The following is a 12,450-nucleotide window of genomic DNA, read 5'->3' as shown; positions in this document are numbered from 1 at the left end:
GGTGCATCAAATTTTGGCCTTGCACAGGGCGCCATATTACCAAGGTCTGCCCCTGATTGAACCTGGAACTTTCTGCTTGCAGGGCAGACACCCTGCCACTGAACTCTGGCTCTTTAAAATATAAAAAATATCTACATGCTCCCTAGGGAACAACTTGCACCTTAATATCAGCAAGACAAAGGAGATGGTGTTGGACTTTCGGAGGAAGAGAGGAGAACTAGCCCCGCTGTACACCGGGGAGGGCTGTGTGGAGAGAGTCTCTTCCTTTAAATTCCTAGGAGTTTATCTCCGTGAAGACCTTACTTGGAAAATAAATACAACCCAGGTGGTTAAGAAAGCCCAACAGAGACTCCATCTCCTCAAGAGTATTGCGGAAGAATGAGGTCAATCAACATTTGATGATCTCCTTCTACCGGTCAACAATAGAAAGTGTCCTTTCATACTGCATCACGGTGTGGTACGCTGGTTTGACATCAACTGATAGGAAGTGCCTACAGAGGGTGGTGAATACAGCACAAGATATTATGGGCTGTCCCGTGAATCCACTGGATGAAATAGCAGAAGAACGTTGCCTCAGGAGAGTGAGGAAAATTCTCAGGGATGATTCACACCCTGGCCGGCACTTTCTTGATCTCCTGCCCTCAGGCAGAAGATATAGAAGCATGATTAGTCGCACCAACAGGGTAAAGAACAGCTTCTGTCCGTGGGCTGTTAGGCTGTTGAATGAAAAGATAACAACTGACTTTCGGGTTTGGTGGGTGTGCGTCAGTAAACAAGGGGAATTAAGACTAAGAGCACTGAGTGAAGGGTGCTCGTGTAATCTCACTGCATACAAGTTGTACAAGTGACAATAAAGTACCGTATTTTTCGCCCTATAGGACGCACTTTTTCCCCTCCAAAAATGAAGGGGAAATGTGCGCTCCGGAGGCTTCGCGTTGCTTTCGCTGAAGCCAGGAGGGTCTGCTCTTTGAGGTTGGCGGTGGGGGAAAGCAGCGCTTCCCCCCATCGCCAGCCCCAGAGGATTGGGGGGCAGCGGGAAGGCGCGCGACACCTTCCCGCTACTCTCCGACCTGGTTTGGAGGCTGGCAGTGGGAGAAAGCAGCGCTTCCCCCCACCGCCAGCCCCACAGTCTGGGTCGAAAAGCCCGCAGGAGCCACATAGCCTTTAAAGAGCGCACTGCTCTTGGGGGCTTTTCCCCAAGGAGGGAGAAGGGACTGACTGGCCGAGTCAGTCCCTTCTCCCTCCTGTGGGCTTTTGCAGGAGGTGGGGGAATCCCAGAGCTGGGGGGGGGGAATCATATTTTTTTCCTTGATTTCCCCCCCCTGAAAACTAGGTGCGCCCTATGGGCCGGTGAGCCCTATAGGGCGAAAAATATGGTATTTCAATTTAGCTGGATACAACCCCACATAAACAGGCTCTGAGGCCTGGAATAAATTGCCCCATTGTTGCAGCCATCAGCTCCCTGAAAAAGCGTTGGAGGAATTGCGTTTGTGCGAAGGCAAGCAGAGGAGCGAGTGAGCAAGCAAGACTTAGATAAATTGCCTAATGCCCTGATGGAGGGACAGGGTGCTAAATATGATTCAGGCAGGACAAAGGGTGCCTTTGGTCTCTGAGTGGATATTTCCAGAATTTGCAGGCACCCATTAGCTGATTGGAAGCCCTTCTCCTTCCTGCAAAGGGATGAATATTTGATGGGTGGCCTTTGAGATGAGCTGTTTGGCCCCAGGGCCTTTTCCAATAGCAGGCTGCTTCCCACCCACCACCCACCCCCATGATCTGTTTCACAAAGCTCCCTCTGAGCCTCGGGCCAAAGCTAAGAGCCTCTCCTGTCACGAAAGGAAGCCTGCCATTGACTAAATGCGTTCGTCATGGAATTGGCACTCTTAACGTGGCCGTGGGGACATGTTTCCTGGAGAGTGTTGTTTTCCTTGGTGCAGCTGGATATTGGGAACATGGCAGGGAAAGGACCACAGTTCAAGGGTCAAGCATCTGCCTTGCAAGCTGAGAGTTCAATCCCCAGTATCTCCAGGGAAGAGCTCCAAAGAGACATTTGTTGCAACAGGGCTCTTTAATCCAGTTTGCGCAAACCTAAGTTTCTTTTTTTAAAATTTTTTAATTTTTATTGAATTTTGCAAGAAAAGAAAAAGAAACAAAAAAAATACATAACACTGTAAGGTAAAGGTAAATGGACCCCTGACAGTTAGGTCCAGTCGTGGCCGACTCTGGGGTTGTGGCGCTCATCTCGCTTTCTTGGCCGAGGGAGCCGGCGTACAGCTTCCGGGTCATGTGGCCAGCATGACTAAGCCGCTTCCGGCGAACCAGAGCAGCGCACGGAAACACCGTTTACCTTCCTGCCAGAGTGGTACCTATTTATCTACTTGCACTTTGACGTGCTTTCAAACTGCTAGGTTGGCAGGAACAGGGACCGAGCAACGGGAGCTCACCCCGTCGCGGGGATTCGAACCGCCAACCTTCTGATTGCCAAGCCCTAGGCTCTGCAGTTTAACCCACAGCACCACCCGCATCCCTACATAACACTGTAAACACATCTATATACATGTTTTCCAAAATGCAAACTGAAAAAGAAAATACTTTTCATAACCAATAATATAACCCTAACCCAAATTCATGCTTCAAACATTATAATAGATGAATCTTAGTTAAAATATTATAAAAGGCTTCCACCGCATTCACCACACATCTTAGTTATCTTGCTCGCCTTCGCATCTGTTCTTCAATCATTTCCCTTCCTTAGATTCTTTCATAATCAGTCAAATCTTTATGTTCTCTATATTCTTCACAAAGTTAGTCTAGGCACAACCAAACTTTCATATTTGAGCCCTACTTGTATAAATATTCATTTAAGCATTCCCATTGTTTCTGAATTCTAATTTTTGATTTATGCCTTATTAAATCCTTCAGTTTTGCTAACTCCAGGTACTCACATAGTTTACGTAACCATTCTCCTTTTGTTGGGATATAATTTTCTTTCCAATGACTGGCTACCAATATTCTACCAATGTTGTTGTTGAAAGATGTTGATTTTGTCTTTGGGGATATCCTTACTCCAGATTCCTAATAAATATGCTTCTGCCTTTTTGATACATGATACTTTTATCAGTTTTTTAATCTCTTCATGAATCATCTCCCAAAATTCATTGATCTCTGGACATGTGGTGGACATGTCCAGTTTGCGCAAACCTAAGTTTCTGGTGATGGAATGGCTCCCTGCAAAATAGTGACAGTCTGATAACTTAAAATAGAATTACTTGCGAGTATCAGATTGGCCTAGGATTTAAATATGTGATGTCGTAGAATACTATGGTAAAAGTTAAAATGAAAAGAAAGAAAGATGTTAATCGACCAAGTAAATTTTATGTGAAAATAGTTTTGGAAAACTGTTACAATGATTTACCGTATTTTTTGCTCTATAAGACTCACTTTTTCCCTCCGAAAAAGTAAGGGGAAATGTGTGTGCGTCTTATAGAGTGATTGCAGGCTGCGCAGCTATCCCAGAAGCCAGAACAGCAAGAGGGATTGCTGCTTTCACTGCGCAGTGATCCCTCTTGCTGTTCTGGCTTCTGGGATTCAGAATTTTTTTTTCTTGTTTTCCTCCTCCAAAAACTAGGTGCGTCTTGTGGTCTGGTGCATCTTATAGAGCGAAAAATACGGTATGTGGAAACTCAGCCAGGGGGAAATTGAGGAAGTCACCCAACTATGTTAACAAAAGGGGAATTATTACAGTTAGGCTAAATGTTCGTTTGTTTTTTGACGTTTTTATGTTTGTGGATTAGTTTGTTATAAATTTGGAAAACTAATAAAAATAATTGGAAAAAAATAATAGTGACAGTCTGGGAGTAGCTAGTGACTCCTGAAGCTCTTGGCTTAAAAGGCCAGCTAGCCCAGCCTTCCCTCCCAGGAGCCAGTGTGGTGTAGTGGTTAAGAGCGGTGGACTCGTAATCTGGGGAACCGGGTTCACATCTCCGCTCCTCCATATGCAGCTGCTGGGTGACCTTGGGCTAATCACACTTCTCTGAAGTCTCTCAGCCCCACTCACCTCACAGAGTGTTTGTTGTGGGGGAGGAAGGGAAAGGAGAATGTTAGCCGCTTTGGGACTCCTTAGGGTAGTGATAAAGCGGGATATCAAATCCAAACTCTTCTTTTTCTTCCCCCAAGCAAGGTGACCCACATGAGCAGATCAAGCCCCACATCCCTGGGGAGCTCCTCAATGCCTTCTTCTTTCCTCCCCTCTGTTCCACAGGCGCCTGTCCCACATCTCGGGCTACCGGTCATTCTACCTCCGTGGGGCTGGAGCAATGTTGCAGCAAGCCTTGGTGCAGTTCACTTTCAACAAGCTGCTGAAAAAGGTACCGAACGGTCTTTTTTTTTGGGGGGGGGGTACCCTGTGGAGCGGATGTGGGTGGCGATGTGGTCTAAACCACAGAGCCTAGGGCTTGCCGATCAGTAGGTCGGCGGTTCGAATCCCCACATTGGGGTGAGCTCCCGTTGCTCGGTCCCGGCTCCTGCCAACCTAGCAGTTCGAAAGTGCAGCAAAGTGCAAGTAGATAAATAGGTACCGCTCCGGCGGGAAGGTAAACGGCGTTTCCGTGCGCTGCTCTGGTTCGCCAGAAGCGGCTTAGTCATGCTGGCCACATGACCCGGAAGCTGTACACTGGCTCCCTCGGCCAATAAAGCGAGATGAGCACCCCAATCCCAGGGTCGGTCATGACTGGACCTAATGGTCAGGGGTCCCTTTACCCTGTGGAGCAGAGTGTCCTGATCCCCTGGGCCAGAGGAGGGCTTGTGGGGGTGGTGATTGGCTGCAGGGATGCCAAAGAAGGACTTCAAAAGCGACGGAGTGATTGGTTGTAGTGCTTCATTAAAAAAAAGGTGTGGACTTACTGCAAATCAGCCTGCCAGGTCTCCCAGCCTTTACAGTACAGTGGTACCTCGGGTTACATATGCTTCAGGTTACATACACTTGAGGTTACAGACTCCGCTAACCCAGAAATATTACCTAGTTAAGAACTCTGCTTCAGGATGAGAATAGAAATGGTGCAGTGGCAGCGGGAGCCCCATTCGCTAAAGTGGTGCTTCAGGTAATAATAATAATAATAATAATAATAATAATAATAATAATAATTTTTATTTATATCCCGCCCTCCCCAGCCGAAGCCGGGCTCAGGGCGGCTAACAACAATAAAACAGTACAACATACCAAAATCATTCATTATAAAATTAAATCAAACTGATGGCAACCACTGGGCCAGAGCTCTGCTGAGATTGCCAAAGGAGGGAGTCAGGCTGTGCCCTGACCAAAGGCCTGGCAGAACAGCTCCGTCTTGCAGGCCCTGCGGAAAGATGTCAAGTCCCGCAGGGCCCTAGTCTCTTGTGACAGAGCGTACCACCAGATCGGAGCCACAGCTGAAAAAGCCCTGGCTCTGGTCAAGGCCAGCCTAACCTCCCTGTGGCCTGGGACCTTCAAGATGTTTTTATTTGAAGACCGTAAGTTCCTCTGTGGGACATACCAGGAGAGGTGGTCCCATAAATACGAGGGTCCTAGGCCGTATAGGGTTTTAAAGGTTAAAACCAGCACCTTAAACCTGATCCTGTATTCCACCGGGAGCCAGTGCACGAACGGTTTCAGGTTAAGAACGGACCTCCAGAATGAATTAAGTTCTTAACCTGAGGTACCACTGTATTTATCCTGATTTGCTTACGCAAATCTTACGCGGTGGTTAGATTGCGCCCTGTCTTGACTAAGCATTTGTTCTGCTTGGCATGGATAACTAATATTTGTGTCCATTTACTGCATGCACGTGACGCAGGTGGCGCTGTGGGTTAAACCACAGAGCCTAGGACTTGCCGATCAGATGGTTGGGAGTTTGAATCCCCGCCACAGGGTGAGCTCCCGTTGCTCGGTCCCTGCTCCTGCCCACCTAGCAGTTCGAAAGCATGTCAAAGTGCAAGTAGATAAATAGGTACCGCTCTGGCGGGAAGCTAAACGGCGTTTCCGTGCGCTGCTCTGGTTCGCTAGAAGCGGCTTAGTCCTGCTGGCCACATGACCCGGAAGCTGTACGCCGGCTCCCTCGGCCAATAAAGCGAGATGAGTGCCGCAACCCCAGAGCCGTCCACGACTGGACCTAATGGTCAGGGGTCCCTTTACCTTTACCTTTACCTTTACCTTTACTGCATGCACGTAGCTGCCTGCATTATCTGTCTGCAGAGGTATTGTACATGGCTTTCTAGCTGAACATGTGAAAAGGATCTAGGGGTTTTGGTGGACCACAAGCTGAACATAAGTCAGCAGTGTAATGCAGTGTAATATCATACGTTAAAAACTTCCCTGAACAGAGCTGCCTTAAGATGTCTTCTGAATGTCAGGTAGTTGTTTATCGCGTTGGCATCTCGTGGGAGGGCGTTCCACAGGGCGGGCACCACTACCGAGAAGGCCCTCTGCCTGGTTCCCTGTAACTTGACCTCTCGCAGTGAGGGAACCGCCAGAAGGCCCTCGGCGCTGGACCTCAGTGTCCGGGCAGAACGATGGGGGAGGAGACGCTCCTTCAGGTATACTGGACCGAGGCCATTTAGGGCTTTAAAGGTCAGCACCAACACTTTGAATTGTGCTCGGAAACGTACTGGGAGCCAATGTAGGTCTTTCAAGACCGGTGTTATATGGTCTCGGCGGCCGCTCCCAGTCACCAGTCTAGCTGCCACATTCTGGATTAGTTGTAGTTTCCGAGTCACCTTCAAAGGTAGCCCCACGTAGAGCGCATTGCAGTAGTCCAAGCGGGAGATAACCAGAGCATGCACCACTCTGGCGAGACAGTCCGCAGGCAGATAGGGTCTCAGCCTACGTACCAGATGGAGCTGGTAAACAGCTGCCCTGGACACAGAATTGACCTGTGCCTCCATGGACAGCTGTGAGTCCAAAATGACTCCCAGGCTGCGCACCTGGTCCTTCAGGGGCACAGTTACCCCATTCAGGACCAGGGAATCCCCCACACCAGCCCGCCTCCTGTCCCCCCAAAACAGTACTTCTGTCTTGTCAGGATTCAACCTCAATCTTTTAGCCGCCATCCATCCTCCATGATGAGGAATGGTTGAAGGAGCTGGGTATGTTTAGCCTGGAGAAGACTGAGAGGGCATAGGATAGCCATCTTCAAATATCTCAAGGGCTGTCACATGGAAGAGGGAACAAGCTTGTTATCCCCTGCTCCGGAGAGTAAAACTTGAACCAATGGCTTCAGGTTGCAAGAAAGGAGATCCCGACCAAACATCTCTTGCATGACTCCTCTGTTCAAGGACAGAATATGTGAGAACCAGGCATTCAGCTCTTCATCCTCTTCCTTTCCCCCTACAGGGCTTTATTCCCATGACTGTTCCAGATCTGCTGAAAGGAGCCGTCTTTGTAAGTAGCTTCCCCCCCCCCCCCACAAAAAATATTCATGGTAAGGTTACCGGATTTTTTTCCAGTGAATCCGGGGACACTTTTCAACTTCAGTAGGAATGATAGGATTTTGTCAGGGGACTGATTTGTTAATCCGGGGACTGTCCCTGGGAAACGGGGATGTCTGGTAACCTTAGAGCCTGCTTCATATGGAGGCAGATCTTTGGTCCATCTAGTTCAGTATTGTCTACACTGATTGGCAGTCATGCTCCAGGATTTCAGACTGGGGTGTGTGTGTGTGTGTGTGTGTGTGTGTGTGTGTGTGTTTTGTCTTCCAGCCCTACCTTGAGATGCTACTGGAGCCTTCTGTATGGAAAGCAGAAGCTCTGCCTCTGAGCTTCCAGAGCGTCCTCTCTGGCACCCCCACTGTGTGTGTGGTTCTTGTGGCACACAATAATAATAATAATAATAATAATAATAATAATAATAATAATAATAACAACAATAATAATAATAATAATTTATTTATACCCCGCCCATCTGGCTGGGTTTCCCCAGCCACTCTGGGCGGCTTCCAACAGAACACTAAAATACAGTAACCTATTAAACATTAAGGGACGCAGGTGGTGCTGTGGGTTAAACCACTGAGCCTAGGGCTTGCCGATCAGAAGGTCGGCGGTTCAAATCCTCGCGACGGGGTGAGCTCCCGTTGCTCAGTCCCTGCTCCTGCCAACCTAGCAGTTCGAAAGCACATCAAAGTGCAAGTAGATAAATAGGTACCACTCCGGCAAGAAGGTAAACGGAGTTTCCGTGCACTGTTCTGGTTCACCAGAAGCGGCTTAGTCATGCTGGCCACATGACCCGGAAGCTGTATGACGGCTCCCTCGGCCAAGAAAGCGAGATGAGCGCCGTAACCCCAGAATCGGTCACGACCGGACCTAATGGTCAGGGGTCCCTTTACCTTCACCTTTATTAAACATTAAAAGCTATCCTAAACAGGGCTGCCTTCAGATGTCTTCCAAAAGTCTGGAAGTTGTTTTCCTCTTTGGCATCTGATGGGAGGGCGTTCCACAGGGCGGGCGCCACCACCGAGAAGGCCCTCTGCCTGGTTCCCTGTAGCTTTGCTTCTCGCAATGAGGAAACCGCCAGAAGGCCCTCGGAGCTGGACCTCAGTGTCCGGGCAGAGTGATGGTGGTGGAGACGCTCCTTCAGGTATACTGGACCGAGACTATTTTCAACACAGTGTTGCTCACAAAGCCCTAGTCTGGTTGCCCTCTGAAGACAGGGGTTGGCACATGGCCCTTTTTAGCCTGGAGGCCACATACCCTTCTGAGCAGTCTTCCGAGGGCCACACAATAGTGGTGGGTGGTGCCAGAGGCAAAAGTGGGTGGAGCAACGGATGTAGTTCCTTCTCTCTCTCTCTCGTTTATTTGGTTTTTCAGATCAAAATTTTACAGTCATACAGTGGTGTGGTACCTTAGTTCTCAAGCTTAATCCATTCCAGGAGTCCGTTGAACTCCTGAAACCCTTCAAAAACCAAGGTGTGGCTTCCGATTAGCTGCGGGAGCTTCCTGCCCTCAATCGGAAGCCGCGGAAGACATTTGGCTTCCGAAAAATGTTCACAAACCGGAACGCTCGCTTCTGGTTTTGCGGCATTTGGGAGCCGATTTGTTAGACAACTAAGCCGTTCAGGAACCAAGGTACCGCTGTATATCAAACACAGATCATAAAAAACAAGATTCCAAGGAATCTCCTGGACTTCCATCCTCCCCTTAGTCGGTGCTATTATTAATCTTTTCCTCCTGCATCTTTGATGGTGATCCAAATCTTTGGCGTCTCCACTGTGTCCAGAATTCACCATTGAACTACAGTTTCTTCTTGCTTGTCTGGAGACGGAGGAGACTCCTCTTCTGAATAAGAGTCCAGAAGGGACCTGCAACTAATTAGAAACGTCAAAATATCCCCTCGGTATCCACTCTTGAGAACAGAGCATTTTAGAGCTAGTTTTCTGACCAAGCTCTGAGCATCTCCCTTAAGAAATACCTTTTACTGAGCTGTGTTTTTAGGTGATGCCCACTGCAAGCAGGCCTCAGCTTTCAACCTGGCACCTTCCCGTTGTTGCTGGATTACAGCTGCTATCATCTCTGACCACTGGGCATGCTGGCTGGACCTGATGGGAGCCCTGTAGACTCACCCACCCACCCACCTGTGTCACACCTCTCTCCTCTTGCTTCCCAGGAAGGTTGTGGCATGCCCCCAGAAGCCAGCTCTTCTCTCCTGTACAACATAGACCCTTCTCGCTTTGAAGACCTGAGCCTGGCAGGCACGTCCGAGGTTGGCATTGCAGGTATGGCAAAAGGGTGGAACTCTGTGGACTTGTAAAAGGGTAAAAGAGTATTGGGAAATGATCCATAATTAAAGTTGTTGTTTAGTCGTTTAGTCGTGTCCGACTCTTCGTAACCCCCTGGACCAGAGCACGCCAGGCACTCCTGTCTTCCACTGCCTCCCACAGTTTGGTCAAACTCATGCTGGTAGCTTCAAGAACATTGTCCCACCATCTCGTCCTCTCTCGTCCCCTTCTCCTTGTGCCCTCCATCTTTCCCACCATCTTTTCCAGGGAGTCTTCTCATGAGGTGGCCAAAGTATTGGAGCCTCAGCTTCAGGATCTGTCCTTCCAGTGAGCACTCAGGGCTGATTTCCTTCAGAATGGAGAGGTTTGATCTTCTTGCAGTCCATGGGACTCTCAAGAGTCTCCTCCAGCACCATAATTCAAAAGGATAAATCCTTTGGCAGTCAGCCTTCTTTATGGTCCAGCTCTCACTTCCATACATCACTACTGGGGAAACCATAGCTTTAACTATACGGACCTTTGTTGGCAAGGTGATGTCTCTGCTTTTTAAGATGCTATCTAGGTTTGTCATTGCTTTCCTCCCAAGAAGCAGGTGTCTTTTAATTTCGTGGCTGCTGTCACTATCTGCAGTGATCATGGAGCCCAAGAAAGTAAAATCTCTCACTGCCTCCATTTCTTCCCCTTCTATTTGCCAGGAGGTGATGGGACCAGTGGCCATGATCTTTGTTTTTTTGATGTTGAGCTTCAGACCATATTTTGTGCTCTCCTCTTTCACCCTCATTAAAAGATTCTTTAATTCCTCCTCACTCTATAAAAGTAGTTACAGATAGGTAGTCGTGTTGGTCTGCCATAGTCAAAACAAAATAAAAGAAAAAAAATTCCTTCCAGTAGCACCTTAAAGACCAACTAAGTTAGTTCTAGGTGTGAGCTTTCGTGTGCATGCACACTTCTTCAGATACACTGAAACAGAAGTCAGCAGGAATCACAAGACATCAGGAATCACAAGACAGAGAAACCAGTAGGAGAACACTTCAATCTCCCAGGACATTCTATACAAGATCTCAAAGTAGCTGTTCTATTACAAAGGAATAGACTGGAAAGAGAAGCTGCTGAATTGCAACTTATTACCAAACTTAAAACCATGGAGAGACCTGGTCTGAACAAAGACATTGGATTCTTATCTCATTATACATGACAAAGCCATTTTTCACCTTCTCACCCCTTGCTTTTTCCTGTAAGACCTATTGCAGTCGTTAAGAGTCGTCAACAGGCTCATCACAGCTATCTGCCTATCACCCAATCCCACCACCCTTCTGAGTAATACCCCTCCCCACCTTCTCACTATATAGAAGGGTCTGGTGACTTCTGTTTCAGTGTATCTGAAGAAGTGTGCATGCACACGAAAGCTCATACCTAGAACTAACTTAGTTGGTCTTTAAGGTGCTACTGGAAGGAATTTTTTTTCTTTAAAAGTACTTCCCCACAAAACCCCAGAGTCCTTCCTTTTGGGGATAATCCAGACTGAAATTCCCAGGTGTCAAAAAAGGTTATTTAGGTATGTTACTACTGTGGCCCATGTTTCATTAGTCCAAAAATGGAAAACGAGCGAGGTCCCAACCAAAGAAGAATGGCAACTTAAGTTAACAGGATATGCACAGCTTGCAGACTTAACATATAGAATAAGAGCCCAAGAAGAACAGAAGTTTAAAGAAGATTGGAAAACGTTTACTGAAGATATGGGAAATAATTGTGTACAGCTGAAAACACTGGCAGCATTAAGATAAATTCAGCAGTGTAAATAAGTTTAGATGGATGCAATATGGGAATACTGAATGGTACAGTGGTGCCTCGCAAGACGAAAAGAATCCGTTCCGCGAGTCTCTTCGTCTAGCGGTTTTTTCGTCTTGCGAAGCAAGCCCATTGACGCCTTAGCAGATTAGCGCTATTAGCGGCTTAGCGGATAAGCAGATAAGCGGCTTAGCGGCTTAGAAAAAGGGGGAAAAACCTGTAGGAACTCGCAAGACATTTTCGTCTTGCGAAGCAAGCCCATAGGAAATTCGTTTTGCGAAGCACCTCCAAAACGGAAAACTCTTTCGTCTAGCGGGTTTTCCGTCTTGCGAGGCATTCGTCTTGCGGGGCACCACTGTATATGGAGTCCTGGGAGAGAACTTCCTTAGGCTCCAGAGAAGCCTCATCGGCCTGCCCCATCTTTATGTCCCAAGATGTTTTCGAATTCCCATCGTTTCTGGCTGTGCTTGTTCCTTTATTGTCCATGACACTTTTCACTCATACGAATCACAAGCAAAAAGAATTACCGTATTTTTCGCTCTATAAGATGCACCAGACCATAAGACGCACCTAGTTTTTGGAAGTGGAAAACAAGGAAAAATATATTCTGAATCCCAGAAGCCAGGACAGCCAGCGGGATTGTAGCGCAGCGATCCCGCTGGCTGCCCTGGCTTCTGGGATAGCCGCGTGCAGCCTCTCCCGGACAAGCGGAGCCAGGCAGGGCTCCCCCAAGAGCCACGCTCCCTTTAAAGAGAGAGTGCGGAGTGTGTGTGCAGCTCTTGGGGGCTTTTCCCCGAGGAGGGAGAAGAACTGCCCTTCTCCCTCCTCGGGGAGAAGCCCCCAAGAGCCGCACACACGCTCCATGCGGCTCATTAAAGGGAGCGGTGAGCAGAGCCTCCCCCCTGCATTCACTCCATAAGAC

At 48.1% G+C, this 12,450-nt stretch overlaps 1 protein-coding gene across 1 annotated transcript in view; it reads left to right on the top strand.

Moving 5' to 3' along the window:
• Nucleotides 1-12,450, top strand: part of SARS2 (seryl-tRNA synthetase 2, mitochondrial) — a 38,833-nt gene that overhangs the window by 14,482 nt on the left and 11,901 nt on the right. Inside the window, exons 7-9 of the mRNA XM_079985574.1 lie at nucleotides 4,262-4,367; nucleotides 7,364-7,411; nucleotides 9,629-9,737. Of these exons, the coding sequence (XP_079841700.1) occupies nucleotides 4,262-4,367; nucleotides 7,364-7,411; nucleotides 9,629-9,737 (263 nt within the window). The remainder of the gene's footprint in view (nucleotides 1-4,261; nucleotides 4,368-7,363; nucleotides 7,412-9,628; nucleotides 9,738-12,450) is intronic.

This window comes from Podarcis cretensis (assembly GCF_951804945.1).
Source record: "Podarcis cretensis genome assembly, chromosome: 8".
Taxonomy (NCBI): Eukaryota; Metazoa; Chordata; class Lepidosauria; order Squamata; family Lacertidae; genus Podarcis; species Podarcis cretensis.
The sequence above is the reverse complement of the archived record's forward strand: the minus strand, read 5'-3'. Positions and strand labels throughout refer to the sequence as shown.